General features: G+C 39.3%; 1 protein-coding gene across 3 annotated transcripts in view; it reads right to left on the bottom strand.

Annotated features, from left to right (window-relative positions):
- cobl (cordon-bleu WH2 repeat protein) overlaps nucleotides 1–15,669 on the bottom strand; it is a 52,836-nt gene that overhangs the window by 29,582 nt on the left and 7,585 nt on the right. For 2 of the 3 annotated variants that reach the window (XM_027287114.1, XM_027287116.1), the window contains exons 3-8: nucleotides 9,772–9,966; nucleotides 7,700–7,910; nucleotides 5,463–5,691; nucleotides 4,054–4,098; nucleotides 3,245–3,333; nucleotides 2,861–2,932 (exon numbers count right to left, since the gene is read on the bottom strand). In XM_027287114.1, the coding sequence (XP_027142915.1) occupies nucleotides 2,861–2,932; nucleotides 3,245–3,333; nucleotides 4,054–4,098; nucleotides 5,463–5,691; nucleotides 7,700–7,910; nucleotides 9,772–9,966 (841 nt within the window). The remainder of the gene's footprint in view (nucleotides 1–2,860; nucleotides 2,933–3,244; nucleotides 3,334–4,053; nucleotides 4,099–5,462; nucleotides 5,692–7,699; nucleotides 7,911–9,771; nucleotides 9,967–15,669) is intronic. The other variant, XM_027287115.1, reaches the window with a different exon arrangement.

Below are 15,669 nucleotides of genomic sequence, written 5' to 3'. Positions count from 1 at the left end.
CTTCCGCGCTCCATATACTTGTTCTTGCACATACACCACCAGATATTTCACTTATTTTGGTGAAACTGCATCATATTTCTTTTAAGAAAATATATTTCCCTCTGATGTCCTCTGGTTGCTGCACATCTTGGTGATTTACAGAGTTTCCTGGTGGCGAGTTAAGTAAACTGCTGCAAACTTTAGCTAATTTTAGCTAAATTTGTTAGGCAGACTGTCCCAACTGTGAGCTAAGAGCACTGGGGGATTGTTGGCGTTTAGAGGAACAAAGAAGAAAGTGACCGAGCAAGAAGCCGCCAGACATGAGTAAATCTCATCTTTCTCTCATCTCATCTCAATCTTTGTGAAAATAAAAAAGTGAGACAGGCCGAGCTGGGCTTCTTGCTGTTGGACTATCAGCTGGCTGCTATGTCTTATGTTGTTATACTTGCTTGATGTTTGGCTGTTATAGCTACAGCTTACAGCTTTTTTATCTTAAGTAATATAATCATAACAAATACACATGTAGCTGTTCATATTTACGACAGTGGTATTATACTTTAAAAATTGGGGTTGCTAAATCACAAAAATACTCATTTGTACATAATGTTGTTCTAACTCAACACTGATGATGATGAAAGCAGAGTTTTACTGCCCTCTCTGGTTAAAAGTTTAAAGTGTGTTTCACCTCTGACCACACCCAGCATCCCTGCTGTTTGAGTGTGGTTAGGTGTGATCAGATGTATACACTTTTGTACCTATATCCACACCCAAAGGTACTCCACTGTTACACCCTTGAGTACACTTCATCAAAGTGGATTGCATTAACAATATCAAAACTACTCATGCCACAGAGAAATCATAAAAAACCACCAATTGGTGTAAAATATTTTATCATACAATCAAGTGTAAGCTAATTATTGAATTATTGAAGTGGTGCTGGAGCCTTGAGGTCTGAAAAATGCTTTCATAATTGTGAGTCTCTCTAAAGATGATAAATTTGTTTTACCTCTATGCCTAAAACATATTTTCCATATTTTAAGTCAGTTTGCTTAAGAATCAACACTGCTTTAGAACCTAATGCTCTCTGAGCATGTTAGTGCTTTAAGACCACACACACCACACACAGTAGTTTGGCCCCTAATGAACAATTAGAGATAAAAGGCTGGGCTTTTAGTGCTAATGTAGCTAAGGTAGGGTAATCTGATGCCTTCAGGCTGATAACACTGTCTGCCTGTGTGTGAGTGTGTGTGAGTGTGCTTGTGTGCACAAATGCATGTGTGTGGTCTGATAACAGTCCCTGGCTGAGAAACAATCATATCAGAGAGAAAAAGCCTAGCTGCATTAAAGCCCACTGGAAGGGTCGACATGACTGAGAAATATAAAAATGAATAAATACAAATTAGCTCTTTTTTTTGACAGAGACAGCTTGAAGAGTGACAGGAAATGTGGGGAGAGAGAGATGGAGAATGACATGCAGGAAAGAGCCACAGACAAGGACGGCGACAAGGGCGGATACTCTACAGACTGAGCTGAAATAGATTTTTAAATGTTACATCATAGTAAATGTATTGTCTATATTAGGTTTCCTAATAGTCAGAATCAGAAGGATCTGATGCAGACATAAAAAAGAAAATGAGGAAGACCACAAAAGATAAGTTAGACTCTGAAGAAGAGGACAATAGTGGCAAACCAGATGCTCAGTGAAGGAAACACTAAGAACAAAGAGGTAGAAGGGTGGAGAAGTGGGTCCAGAAGCTGTGTGCTTGGTAAGACAGTGAAGTGAGCCAGAGTGGGCCAGGCAGTGTTTTTCCAGCTAATTCAATGAAACACCATATTGATCTGAGGTGAGCCACAGTGACTGCTGCTGAACTGAGGTTCATGGCTTCAAAATCAAATTTATGTGATTGAGTTATGGATATAACAGGTAGAGAGCTTCTTAATGCAGGGTCTAAATGTACGCCTGGTTTAGCGAGGATGCATGCTCCCCACACACACACACACACACTAGAGTGGTTGCAGGAAGTAAATATTTTGGTTTAAAAGAACTACAATTTTTAAGTCTTTAATGTTTTTAGGATCAAAAAACAATCATTGAAGCTATATCTGTGTAGGTGATTGACATTTGTTCAACTCTTGCTAAATGTCAATGATGTACTTTACACTTTCTCATTTATACTGACTGACTGACTAGCTAAATATCACTATAAAACATCATTGCCTAAAGCCAGTTTACTGAAGAGAGAAAAGGGAAAAGACAGCTGGAGCAAGAACTTGAGGCAGCTCTGTTAGTACTCCCCTAGACCTGTGACGAACACAGGACTTTAGGCTGCTGCCTAGAGACAGTTGCTGCCCTCTGGAGGACATCAGTCTACATTACCACAACTCAACAATCAATTGTACAGGAGCAACACTGTTTAAAAGAATATTCAAAGGAACATTTTTTGTTTTGCATTCCATCCACTGGGAGACTGCTGCAATATTAGCATTAACTTGAATATTTTACAATTAGTTCATTTAGTGATACCTACCTGAGACACCCAATCAACTTTTTTTCTCAGTAGTCCAATATATATTATTCAAACAGAGAAGGCCTTTATATCATTCACCAGGCTCATCCTTCTATCAGCAGCCATGCAAGAAGTGGAAGTAACAACAGAAACATACCATGTGATGAAATCCTGCAGTAAGTACTGCTTTTGTTTAGCTTGTCCAATCTTTGTTGGGTGCAACACAAATGGTGTTTCTGTTATTCTGTCCACCCACAGTATATCACTGGAATACTTAAGGCATGCTGAGGTCAGATCACAATAAAACAAGATCCTTTGATCTTTGATTTCACTTATCACATCTGGACATTGTCAGATGTGTTAGTAATACTTACATAGAATTGTGTGTCTGTATTTTGGATTACTTTATCATCACAGTCATCCATGTCCATAGATGTTGTCTTTGTCTGCAAATGGAAGGCACAGCTAACATGCAGCATTCAACTGTTCAGCCATGCATTTAGCCTGTCTCTGCTATCAATCTGAACAAATATGAATGGCATGCACCACCACCAAGGTTAGTTTGTAAATTATCATATAACATGTTGATGGCACATGTGCAAATAAGGCACTGCTTTGTGAACAGTTATGCTGAAATTAATGCTGTTCTTAATCAATCAATTTAATGTTGTGCCATGTTTGATCAATATTAACTCTGAATAAACGTGTATAAACAGAACAAATTGCCAAAAAACAGCAACAGAGATCCAGAGACATACCTTAGATTTCCTCTTGCTGAACTGGAAGATACCCAGGAGGCCTTTTTTCTCTGCTCTGCCCAAACTGGTAGTGCTGGAGCAAATGGAGTCTATGAAAAGAAACCCAAGAGGAAGAGGAGAGGAGTTGGACATGATGGTGTCAGTGCAAACTAAAAAAAATCAGGGAGGGAATGTTCATGAGGAATTGGTAGAAGTGTGTGACAAATGATCCCAGCATGCAAATAATAATTAATATCATATTTATAATAATAAATTAAGTGGGACTCCCATGTTGTACAATACTGTGAATTTACAGTGCATTCTCACATGTGGGCTAATTTTGCTTGATTTCTATAATATCCAATCCATTTGCTGTGATAAACAAAAATAAAACATAAAGTGCATCTTAAAGCATGGCCTGAATACCAAATCTAATTTCATTCAAAAAGAACTGACTTAGTTTTTTCAGCAGATGGCGCTGTAGCTTTATTTTTCTAACAGTCCACCTCCATCTAACCTTCACAGTCTACAAAGCATAAGTGAGAATGTGTCATGATAACACTGTTGGCATGAGCACAGGGACGGTGGGGAGGAGGTAAAGTTGCACTAGTGGATTCCTAAAGAAGCAGTGGCAAACCATGTCAATAAAACCTATGATGTTAAGTACACAAGTATCAAAATTACAGTGACATCAGACCGACAAATTATTTCTCACAGATGACTGACAAGCAAACATGCATGTATAGGGTTAATAAGCGAGCAACAGGACATTGGGTTAAAGAGCTGAATTTGGTTGGAACCAGCAACACTAAAACAGACAAGACTAATACCTGAGTAGTTAAGCGCAGGGGCAGAAGCCATTTTAGGCTGGAGAACTGGAAAACATGACAAGGTTTTAAAAACACATGAAATCGCTTATGGATAATTCATCTGTTGTTTTTGCACCTCTGCAGCACTACAACACAACTGAGTTTAACCACAGGAAGAAATTTAACAATGAGATAAACCATATCATTTAGAGATTTTACTTTAAAAAAAAAAAGGTTACATGTCCTTCATAACAACAATGAAAGATTGATTTAAAAATAGAACAGTAATATTCTTGCTATACCACAAGCTTTTCCATTTAAGATGACACTGGATGATAACAACGAAATCTATAAATGTCAGCGGCTGCGGAAAGTTAACATGGTAATGAACCATGATATCTTACCACAACTCAACTTCCTATAAGATAAAGAGAATATTGCTCATCACTGACTCATATTCAGATGATTATGTTTTTGTTTATGCTCTGTCGTACCTGCTGCTTCTTAAACTAATATTGACACTGATTTTATAAAAGTCAACAAATATTTACATACTAGTGTTATTATGAATGCTGTTTTGTGGTTCATTGCACTGGAGACGTTTTTATTGAGCTGCTGGGTTTGCATGAAATTCAAACTTTGCTCAGGTTCCTGTTTAGGCACAATACGTCCTTTGTTCTCTTCACTGACAATGTCAACAATAATAAACTTTATGTTTTGTATAAGAAGATTCTCTTTCCTCCTCTACTCATCCATTAAAAGGTCAAAGGGCATGGTGCACATTCATGCTCAGTCCAGCCACCACACCTTTGTTCTATACACCCCGCCTAAGTTTGCAAATCTGTGTAGAGGCTTTGCCACATGAAGGGCTGTCCTGAATCAGTTGGACACTTGGATGGAATTGGAGAAATAAGCATTTATGTTTACTTGTTTGTCCTTAGACAGAAGCTCAAATGACAGGGAATTAAAAACATAATATGACTTCAGCTGGGATCATTTCACTCAATATGTATCTTTTCATTTGTGTATGCATTCATACATTTACAAAGACGTTGTGAGTCCTCAATAGTGGGTACTACAGTAATTGTTTTGGGGATGATATTAATTTGCAGGCCAACAGCAGCAGATAATATGATACAATAGCCTCAAGAGCCAAGCCACCTATCAGTATCCATGATGAGATATTTATCTGCTACTTAATTAGCTTACTAACATTAAGCAAGCACATTCACAAAGCATAAACCAAAGTTGGGCTCTTTTCACTTTTAATTCATAAAATCCACCAAGGACTTTTTTTTCCATTAACATGTAACCTATTATCAGTATTGTTGTTTAAAAAAATGTCTCTGTTATGGGAAGTTTGGTTTTAATTTAAAAGTGACTGAACCCCCAACAGAAAATTACAAAGAGAAAGAGCGTTGAAGATTTACCTAGACTCTGATCGTGCACGTAGAGCTCCTTGATCCCCAGCTCTGTGAGAGATCTGTCCAGTGGTAACTCGTGGCGACTGATGCTATCCTTCAGGAGCAAGACATGTGCAGAGTCAAACTCACACTTGTCACAGATGACCGGTATCAGAGCTTTAAGTGGTACCAAAGGGTTGACCCGGACCACTGCCTTTTGGCTGCTGTGGTAGTTCACCATCAATCGCACTGTTTTCTGGTACAGAAAGAGGAAGAAAATAATAATAATGTCAAGGCCAATTGGGACACATTTTTACAGACACTGGAGAAATCTTCCTCACATCTCTAAAAAAAAAGGAAATTGGTTTCGCCTTGATGGAAGAAATGAGACAAAAGGAACCAAAGCTCACTCGTGACCTAACAACGATGTGATAGATTTGATTATTTCAGCAGTTAAGTGGCAACCATCGGAAAATCAATTAATACGCCTTGAACATAATGACCAAAGAGCAATTCATGTGAATGAATGAGTGAACTATCAACTTATAAACTGTGATGCTTTGATTGGAGTTTGATTTTAATATAGGTTGACAAGAAAACATGTGAAATGTATGTAGTGAGGAGAAGAGCAGAGAGAGAGAAAGACATCATGCCATGACACTTCAATAATGAGTAACTTCAGGTTAGACTTTGGTTGCTGACAGAAAAAGAAACATTTAATAGACTAAAGATGATCATGACTTTGTGCGTATGTGTGCATACAAGCATGTGATAGTGTGAGTGTGTATTATGGTATCTTACAACACTACATAATGTTCTGCAACAGGGAACACACATGCTCTGTACAGCTGTCTTTATCAGTAAGTGGTTTACATCGGTGTCTATAAAAACACACACCCACTCAGGAGTCAAGAGTCTGAAGAATTCATAAAATGGCTCTTCAGCTGGTGGCTTTTGTATTTCAAGTAAAGTAACATTCAGTGTTATGTATCACTAGTGTGCTTCAAGTACATGAGAGCGCCCAGAGTGCAGGCTTCTGCCAAGCTCTTATGACTTCACCAGTAAGTCTAAAACACATCAATGCAAGGCAATGTATCAACCTGATAACATTAATTTAAAAAAAAGATTCGACTAACAACGATTTTACAGTGATAACACATTAAGGTGTTTAATTTAAGTCAAATCCTAATAAAAACTACCGTCTATTCACTTTGTCATAATTTGTCAGACTGTATTTTATATGTAACAGTGAACACAATAAACACACTATGGCAGCTTGAGGTTAAAGTTTGCCTCTTAAAAACAATGTTGATACATGTTTAATGATTGTTGGCTGAAATGCTTATGCTGAAACGTGTCGTACATTTTGTCCATCTTATACTGTACAGTTCATTAAGTTGAATCAATACATTACTCAAACAGTTGGACTGTAGCATTTCAGTATCTCATAAACTGACAGACTGTATCACGCCTAATTTCATTTGAATTGCTGAGACTGCTGGTGCATTGAAAAGACGTACAACAGAGAAAAGGGATGACTGACATCAGCGTTTGAAATAGTGTCAGTCTCTGGCCTGAGGCCAGGCGGGGTCAAAGGGAGAGAGAGCAGCCAGTGAGCCCTGAGAAGAGCAGAGAAATAATGCATGGTAACTAAAGGTAAGGCACTCATCAAATATTCAAACTGTAGGAGGAGAGCAGAGGAGAGGCCGAGAAAAAGGGAGAGAGGAAGTGCTTGGTAATGCTTGGTAGAAATAAATTCAGATAGGTAAGTGAACTGTAAACTCATATGACAAGAAGAAGAATAAGATATACAGGTGATAAAGACAAAAAAGGCACACTTTAACTGAGAAAAAAAAACTGACTAAGAACTGACTCCAATGTCATGCTAGGCCAGTTTAATATCAACTGGCTTCCTACCTTAGCACGGGCCCTTACAGGTTTCACTGGCCTTGCATTCTGCCAGCGGTCAGAGGTAAAAGGCAGAGAAGGTAGGTGGACATTACATAGGGCTACAGAGTAACAAGCTATGCATATAGCAATACATGCAGACTGCACTGATAGATATTCATCTACATTTAAACAAACATGGGTTGTTTTTGTAAAAATATTAGATGTCTCTGCAATAAAAACCCACATGAATACAAGCCAAGTCTAACACACCTCCTTTCAGCAGATTGAAATATGAATATAAACATCAATAAAATACAAAATACTAAGCACACGTGACCAAAAGAACATCAGTATCAGGCTGCACTGTTACTCACCTCTGGCACTTTGGGTGCTGGCCTGCGCACCACTTTCTCCTCCCAGACTTTCTCCTTAATAAGGACACAGGCCACGTTGAGGGAGCCCAGCAGTGCGTTGGGCTTGAACCCCAAATTGTGGCCTTCGGGCGACAGCAGCTCCAGAGTGTGCAGTGCTGGATTGAGGTGGTAGCAGCTACACAGCTCGACCAGCAGGTCCATCAGTGCTTTACTGAAAGAGGGAGAAAGAGAGGGAGAGAAAGTGAAAGAGAGGGAGGGAAGGGGTTGGTGAGAAGGGAGGAAGAGAGGGAGGGAGTTGGCAGAAAGAAACACAGGAGGAAATGGGGGAGAGAGGGAGAAAGACAGGGAGACAGGAGGGGGAGATAGGGTTACAAAGCCTACCTAGCTTTAGCTCCGGTAAAGAGAATAGTAATTACTTCAACAAACTGAGACCTGCTTAGAGGGGGCTAATTGTTAGACATGAAGAATGTGATTTTAAATGCTCAGCTGTTTTCACAGACATATTATAGACTGAATGGTAATAGCACTGATTTTGACACGAAAATCAAAGGGCTGCGTTTGTAGTTTCTGGGCAGAGAAGCCAATTATCATACACTGAATATGTAATCTGGGTGGTTTATCTAGACAGAAACTCTAAAGAGCCACAATACCCTCAATAAACGAGCGCTCATAAAACACAGTGATATACAGAAATAATGACAGGCACTTTGTATTTGTACATGTACTCACTGATATGACAAACTATTTATTATTTAGCTCTGAAGCCTGCTTTGTGTGTGTGTGTGTGCGGTGGGGGTGAAGAGGCCTACAGTACTACCTGTCAATCCTCAAATAAAGAAACCAAGAGACAGTCTCCAATGTTTTCTGGGAACAGCCAGATCAGATGACAGAACTGAGAGAGATACTACTACAAAGGATACCATTGACAATTACTAACACATGGACACAGTCTACAACTAAAATGACAATCTGCATTGAACAGACCTAGTGTCCTGTGTTTGTGCTCCTTCAGATGATTTTGCAAATTGCATTTCATCAAAAGCCTTGAATACATGTTACATTTTATCCTGTTAACCCCCCTGGTTCACATGGAGTCATTTTTATAAGGCGTGTTACAGAGGAACAACCAGATAAAGAAAATGTAGAGAATGCATGTAGAGTGCCTAACTTTACAGCTCCTTCAGTAGTTCAGGTCGGGTTAAAGGGCTAGAAGCATGAAAATGGCTCCTGATTGAAATTTACCGTTAAAAGAAATGTACAATTTTGTTTTCCACTATAAAGATACAATATTAGTATAAATATAAGATCTGTAATATTACAGCATTAGCATCTATCCAGCAGAGCCACGATATTGTAACTTTTTTGAAATATGAGCATAAAACACACGTTTTTTACATTCCCATTTTACTTCACCTGATTTAATTTCCCATGTTCACGCAATAAACTATTAACAGTATGACACCTCTTCCTTATCTTATTTATCACCATATGAAATGTCACAGTATCAGGCTCTGATATTGTTACTGAGCATGGTCAGAGAATAAACACATAATAAATACAGCTCATCTGAAGATAAAGTGTAATATAAATTCTTTAATGGAAATGATTAAGAGTAAGGAAACCAGACAACTAATAGGTGACCATGGTATCATCATCTTATATGTAAGGGATAATGCACAGCTGGCCGGTCTACCTGTATCACCCTCATGTGGGTTAAGCCATGTTATAAAGCACAACAATGCTTACTGGTCTAAAGTTTGTGTACATGGTTATTAAAAAGACCAACATGGTGGTCTTTTTAATAACCAGATACACAAACTTTCATTACAATAAGTGATTTCCTCATTTTTTGACCCAAAGGAGAGAACTCTGTGGGACAAAGCTTGTGCTTGTACTGGGAGCGGGACCCCTCGACAAGGCCTCACTGGCACAACAACCCAAACAGACTCATACGAGTGTCTGCTGATAGGAATGAACATCACATTTGTAAAAACAAGGCACCTAAACTACACCAAAGGGAACGATACACACAAAGTAAATGTGTCTTTGTGTGTCTGTCTCCGTCTTCTCACCTGCCATTCTCAGTTATAGAGGTTTGGTGTCCCTGTGGTAGAGTTAGCTGTAAATCCACAGTAGGCCTCAGTATGTTCTCCTTGGCATCCATGCCTGACGTCCCTCCCCCATCAGGTACATTGTTTCTGAAGATGTGGCGTGGGGCGGGTTGAGGAGCCTGAGGCGGTGGTGGGGCACGGGCCTTCATTCTCTTCCTGGCAGATGACAATGGCAAAGACACACAGAGAAGAATATTATTAACCTTACTTCGTTAGGAAAACGCCTTTTTATCTCATGATTGTAGGTCATTTTGGTTTCTCTGAGTCATTTTTGTTTTTCTTGAGTTCAGTCTTAGTTACATAGCACAACAGCCTCATAGACAAAATCCTCTGCCACCACCTCATGAGCTGAATACCAATTACGTCTTTCAATTTCTGTTTGTAACAACCTTTATCTTCATCTAGATTACATAACAGCTGGGTATAAACTCTTTTGGTTGTCAAAACAATCCAGCCCCGAGCAGCATTTTATTCCATGCTGACTAATGACTAATACTTTATAAGCACTCTTACTTTCAACATCCCTCATCAAATCTTATTCCATTCTTTGCCAGTTTATCTAACGATATACGATGTAATCAACAAGTAGGCTAATACTAAAATGTGAGCTTTAGGTTGGCTGACTTACAACAGTCATATGTTTTACAAAAGTGACAGAAACCATCTGTTAAAATTTAAATTTAAGCAATGTATTACAATCTTTCGAGCACAACCTTACATAAAAACAGATAAGAGCAACACTCAACCACAACCGCTACAGTGTGGGTGGAGATGTGGCAGATGTCAATGACATGCTGGTGATGAGATGCTGCTATCTGCACTCTCTGCAATGTGCAGATAGCAGCAACTTAACCTGACAAGGAGAGCTGATTAGACAGAAATCAAACACGTCATTCTCCTAACAATGACAAATAGCTGTTCTATAGCTCACACAGACTGCCTCGGATGAACAGCACAACTATTAGTTCCAGATAGAAAGAACAGAAACCCACAAAAAAAACAAAAAACACTCACGTCAAAAAGTCCTTGTGTTGATTAAGTGTTCCAAAATATAAAGTTTATAAACCCAGTTCCAAGAATTAGGCAGATTGTCAGGGAGAATGTGAGTATACTCTGTGTCCTTCAAGGTACTCCTGCCCAGTGTAAAGTCTAGAGAAGAATGCACGTGAACATAGCACGGTGAACGGACTCTAACCTGGCTACAGTTAACCATTAACAAGCTATGTCGGATATCAACTAACTCTCACCTGCAAGACTCATAGTGTCACTGACTCATTATGCAATGGAGAACCTTTCGCGGTGGATACATCATGGGACTGACAGACTATACTTAAGGGTTTTACGGCATTGAAGATAATCTAGTCAGGAGTCTAATCATAGTGCAGATCATTTCTAACCACTAACTGCAAGGTGCTCTGACTAAAAGTGCATTTAAAAGCACATGCTTTACTTACAAGAAACAGAGCGCAAGGATGATTTTCATGAGAAGCTTAGAGACCTGTAAATGTCTGAGATTTTTGTATTTTTTCCGGAGAGTGTGAACAGAACTGAAGGTAAACAGAACTGGGCTCTGTGGGACTGTGCGACTGGGCCCCAGCCAGACTTAACACAGTCGGCTAGTATCCTTCTCTCCCTCTCGCTTGCTGTTTGTCTCACCATAACATTTCCTTTCCCTCTCTCTCTTTTCCTCTCTCGAACAAGCACAAAGACTCCTTTAGGAAAAGCTTCGTCTCCCACCGAGTTAGAATGAGCAAGTGTGCACAGAGAGAGAGAGAGAGTGAGTGAGAGAGTAAAGAAGAAGTGGGGAGTGGAGAGCAGGAAACCCTGCTCCGGCACAGGGGGGCAGTAAGTGCTGAGCTGCTACAGGGACTGAGTTACAAATGGGCTCAAACACACGCACACACATACATAGGAGGTTACTAATGGAACTTTCAGGACCACTTTGTTCTTCTCACTTGACTACACACCATTAACAAGGATATATTTCTTTCATAATCCTCTATCTACCTCTATCTCTTTAAATATGTTAGCTTTTCTTTTTAAGGCACTAAAAATAATGTTTCATAGAGTTTCAAAAGTAAAATTATAAAGCAGATGGATGCCAAATTCATCTCATACTGCCAAAGGCGCTGGAGTCTCATGCGGTCGGCAGTAAAGTCATTGAGAGCGACATGTGAGCATCTAAGTGGAAAACAAAATGAACAGAGAAAACGGATGGAATTTTTAGATCAAAGTTAATCCAACAAAGACTAGCCTTTTTGTTAGTTGCCCCAGGTTTCCCCAGTAGGTAAATTACACAGCATTTCATGCTTACACTGGCATACAAGAGGGCTAATTTAACAGCATTGTGGAAAGTATTTTTTTGTGACTATAACAGATGAGTTGTGCGTATTGTACTGTACATCACTCTCTACACTCAATCTAAATCAAACAAAGTTTAACAAACAATTCAATTAAACTACAGCTATTATAAAACACTTGGCAATGTCAAACAAGAAAAGCACAACCTGACAGGCCCATCAACATTTCTCAAAAGCAGAGCACTCGCTCATACATTTAATTAAAGCACAATAAATGTGGCTGGAGACAATTTTGTGATTTATGATACTCATTCTAAATGATGGATATAATAAGTCTATATTTATGCTGGATATACGCTTCATGATATATGCTTTATGATTCATTACAATTCAATAATCATTTTACAGATCATGCTATTTGCTAGCCATTAGTGAAGATGTTCATGGCAGAGCAGCAATCTAGAAGTGACACATGCTTGATTTATATGTCTGTGATGTTATTATAGTGCATAAAGTGAAGATTAAGCCTCCCAAACACTGTGTGATGTCAGTGATACTCACAGTCTGGCTAGGGATTATTAGTAGGAAGACTTTGATGCCCTCTTAATCCAAACAGACATACAAGGGTTTTGGCGAAGTAAGATATTATGTATTAACCAAATCATTATTTAAACAAGGCAATATTTGATTCATAGAACAGAATATATGTAATGTTATGTAACTGGGGACACATTATTTGTAGTCTTACATAAGTTCTGAGTGAATAGTAAGCAATGGTAATAGTGTAAGACATAGGCCTACACACATCCTATCCTCATCCTATTTCACTGTCTGTGTGCTAGGCTCTTTAACAGATTAGTCTCAGTATCTAGATGTCTGTGTGTATGTAAGTTCATTTACAGTGCATGTGTGTGTGTGTGTGTGTGTGTGTGTGTGTGTGTGTGTGTGTGCATGTCAGGCTTCCTCCTCCTTGACCCAAATACACACTAACTCCTGATCAAGGCACTTGGGATAGATCATGCACGGATGTGTGAACGTGACCGTGTTGGTGTGTGGTTGTATTTGTGGAGATCAGTGTCAATAAAGAAAAAAAAAAGCAAACTAAACAAATTCAAAACTGTCCCTAAGTGAGATGGAAAATGTGTCACGTGATTTCAGGATGCAAGCAAAAATGAAATGTTCTTTAAATTACAGGTTTGCCGAGGTCACTGCAAACATAGCTGCAATATGTGTACAATGCAAACCCATGAGCGTCAGAGTCAGATGACAGTTGTTACTGAGAAGTTAAATTATATAACACAGCTCAGACACACTGGAGACTACCTTAAGTTTTTAAGGTTTTTTTTTTTTTTTTCCTGGGGAAGAAGTAACCGTCAGTGACTGTATTTATCCCTACCATGGAAACACGGTCTAAAAAGTTCCCACTGTGGAAGCTCTTATAAAAATAACGGAATATATTAGTTTATGCTGTACGCTCTGTCAGCACAAACTTCACCAACACAAATTCCATTTATACATCACTGATTTTTCTTGATGAAAACTATTTTGTGCTATGTCAACTTGGCAGCTTTCGTCTAATTTTAATAGAAAACATAAAATGAAATTTTTGTGTGCTCATGATTTTACTCATTTCCAACTCTAATATGGTAAAAGTTGTCAGTTTGCAGCTGATACCAACAATGCAATGGTCAGGAATGCTACAAATAGGACTGCATGAGAAAAACAGACAGACAGACTGGCCTTCTCTAAACAACAAAGTCTGCTGTAGATGTGATTAAATGGAACCATGATTTAAGGCAGCAGGCAGAGCCACAAACAATTATGAAGTCAGTCAGAGAGACAGTGACTAAGACAGACAGACAGCCAGACGTGTCCCCAGTCAGAGGCATGGACATACCCTTAGATGAAAGTCTGTTCAGTGTCAGACAATAGGATCACTAAAACAATGGGCCACTATCCTCAACTGAAGACAACCAACTATAGATGGGACAAATTAATTGGCTGAAAAAACAGTGCTGAGTGACCTACATTCACCACGACAAACTGTGCATTCTGGGAGCATAAACACTGGATCAAACTCTCTATGGCAGAGGTGCCAGTGTGTCGGATTTAGTGGCATCTAGTGAGTTTGCGACCAATAGAATACCCCTTCACCTCACCCTCCTCTACCAAGCATGTAGAAGAAACTACAGTGGCTTCAAAACTCAAAAAAATCTCTAACTAGAGCTAGTGTTTTGGTTTGACCGCTCCCTCTCTAGATATAAATGACACATACAGTGTGTTGTTTAGCTCAGTTGGTAGAGCAAGCACCCCATGTGCAAAAGGCTCAGTCCTTGCCGCAGCGGTCCAAGGTCGAATCCGACCGGCGGCCCTTTGCTGCATGTCATTCCCCATCTCACTCCCCACATTCCTGTCACTCTTCAGCTGTCTCTGTACAATAAAGCTTGAAAAAGGCCAAAAACCAAGAAACAAAAAAAAAGATGCATCCTATGGTTACAAAACACAACAATTATTAATACTCCAACAAACGAAACTCGAAAATAAGGAAGTAAGAATGAAAGACAAGAAGTTCATGAGTATCAATCTCAGTCAGACAGACTTAATACAACAGCTCTTCAATTGCGAGCGTCAGATGTCATACTAATAGTGATTTTTGCAATTCATCAAAAAGGAACGTAACGGACGGATTTCTCAAAAACTATCACTGGTTGAGGACTGGGAGGGTTGGAGGTGAGTGAAAAAAAAGCTTATTATAATCTACATTATTACTTATAACAACATCATTTGGGTGATTGCCACAAACTGTATGCAATACTTTTCTTTTGACAAGTAAAGACTATGGGAGAAAGACAAAGAGGAAAAAAATGGCTGCAGTAGCTCAACTGGTAGATTGGATCAGCTATCAATTAGTTTGATCGCAGTGATGGTGGTTTGATCTCTGATCTCAGACCCAGAGTTGCAGCATACACAGTATAAAATATGAATGTTTCATCTGTGACGTGACCCATAGCTGAGAGTGGTGTCTCTGGTTGTTGCAATCTTGACAGTTCTGCCTCTGCTGCGTCCCGGGTAATCCAAAAATAGGCAAAGACATGGTTTGTCAATGGAGCAGAGGCGGGCTGAAACAAGCCTGGGTGCTCAAACCACTTGTAACCAGCCATCTGAGGAACTGCAGTTTCTGGCACTTCCACACTGGCTTCATTTCACTGTCAAGGAGGTTGCCACTTGAGCTCAACCCATTCTTGAGCAATATAGTTTATATAGTTTATAGTTTAGTACAAAAATATATTTTCAAAATGGGCTTGATTCATGATCATACCTTCATCTTACATTCAAAACATGGAATATTATTCAGGAGACACAGGAAGAAAGAGAAAAATCAATAAACTATGCAGGTTTTATCCTTGAGTGCCACTTCAAACACACCACCCACATCCACATTCAAACCTGTCTGCATGCACACAGGATTTTAACCTCCTGTTGTGCACTGGACACAGTTTGAATGATACACATCCTGGACCCTAAGCCACTCCCCTCACACTCACATACACTGTCCTGC

The sequence above is a fragment of the Larimichthys crocea genome, chromosome XIII (assembly GCF_000972845.2).
Source record: "Larimichthys crocea isolate SSNF chromosome XIII, L_crocea_2.0, whole genome shotgun sequence".
Taxonomy (NCBI): Eukaryota; Metazoa; Chordata; class Actinopteri; family Sciaenidae; genus Larimichthys; species Larimichthys crocea.
The sequence above is the reverse complement of the archived record's forward strand: the minus strand, read 5'-3'. Positions and strand labels throughout refer to the sequence as shown.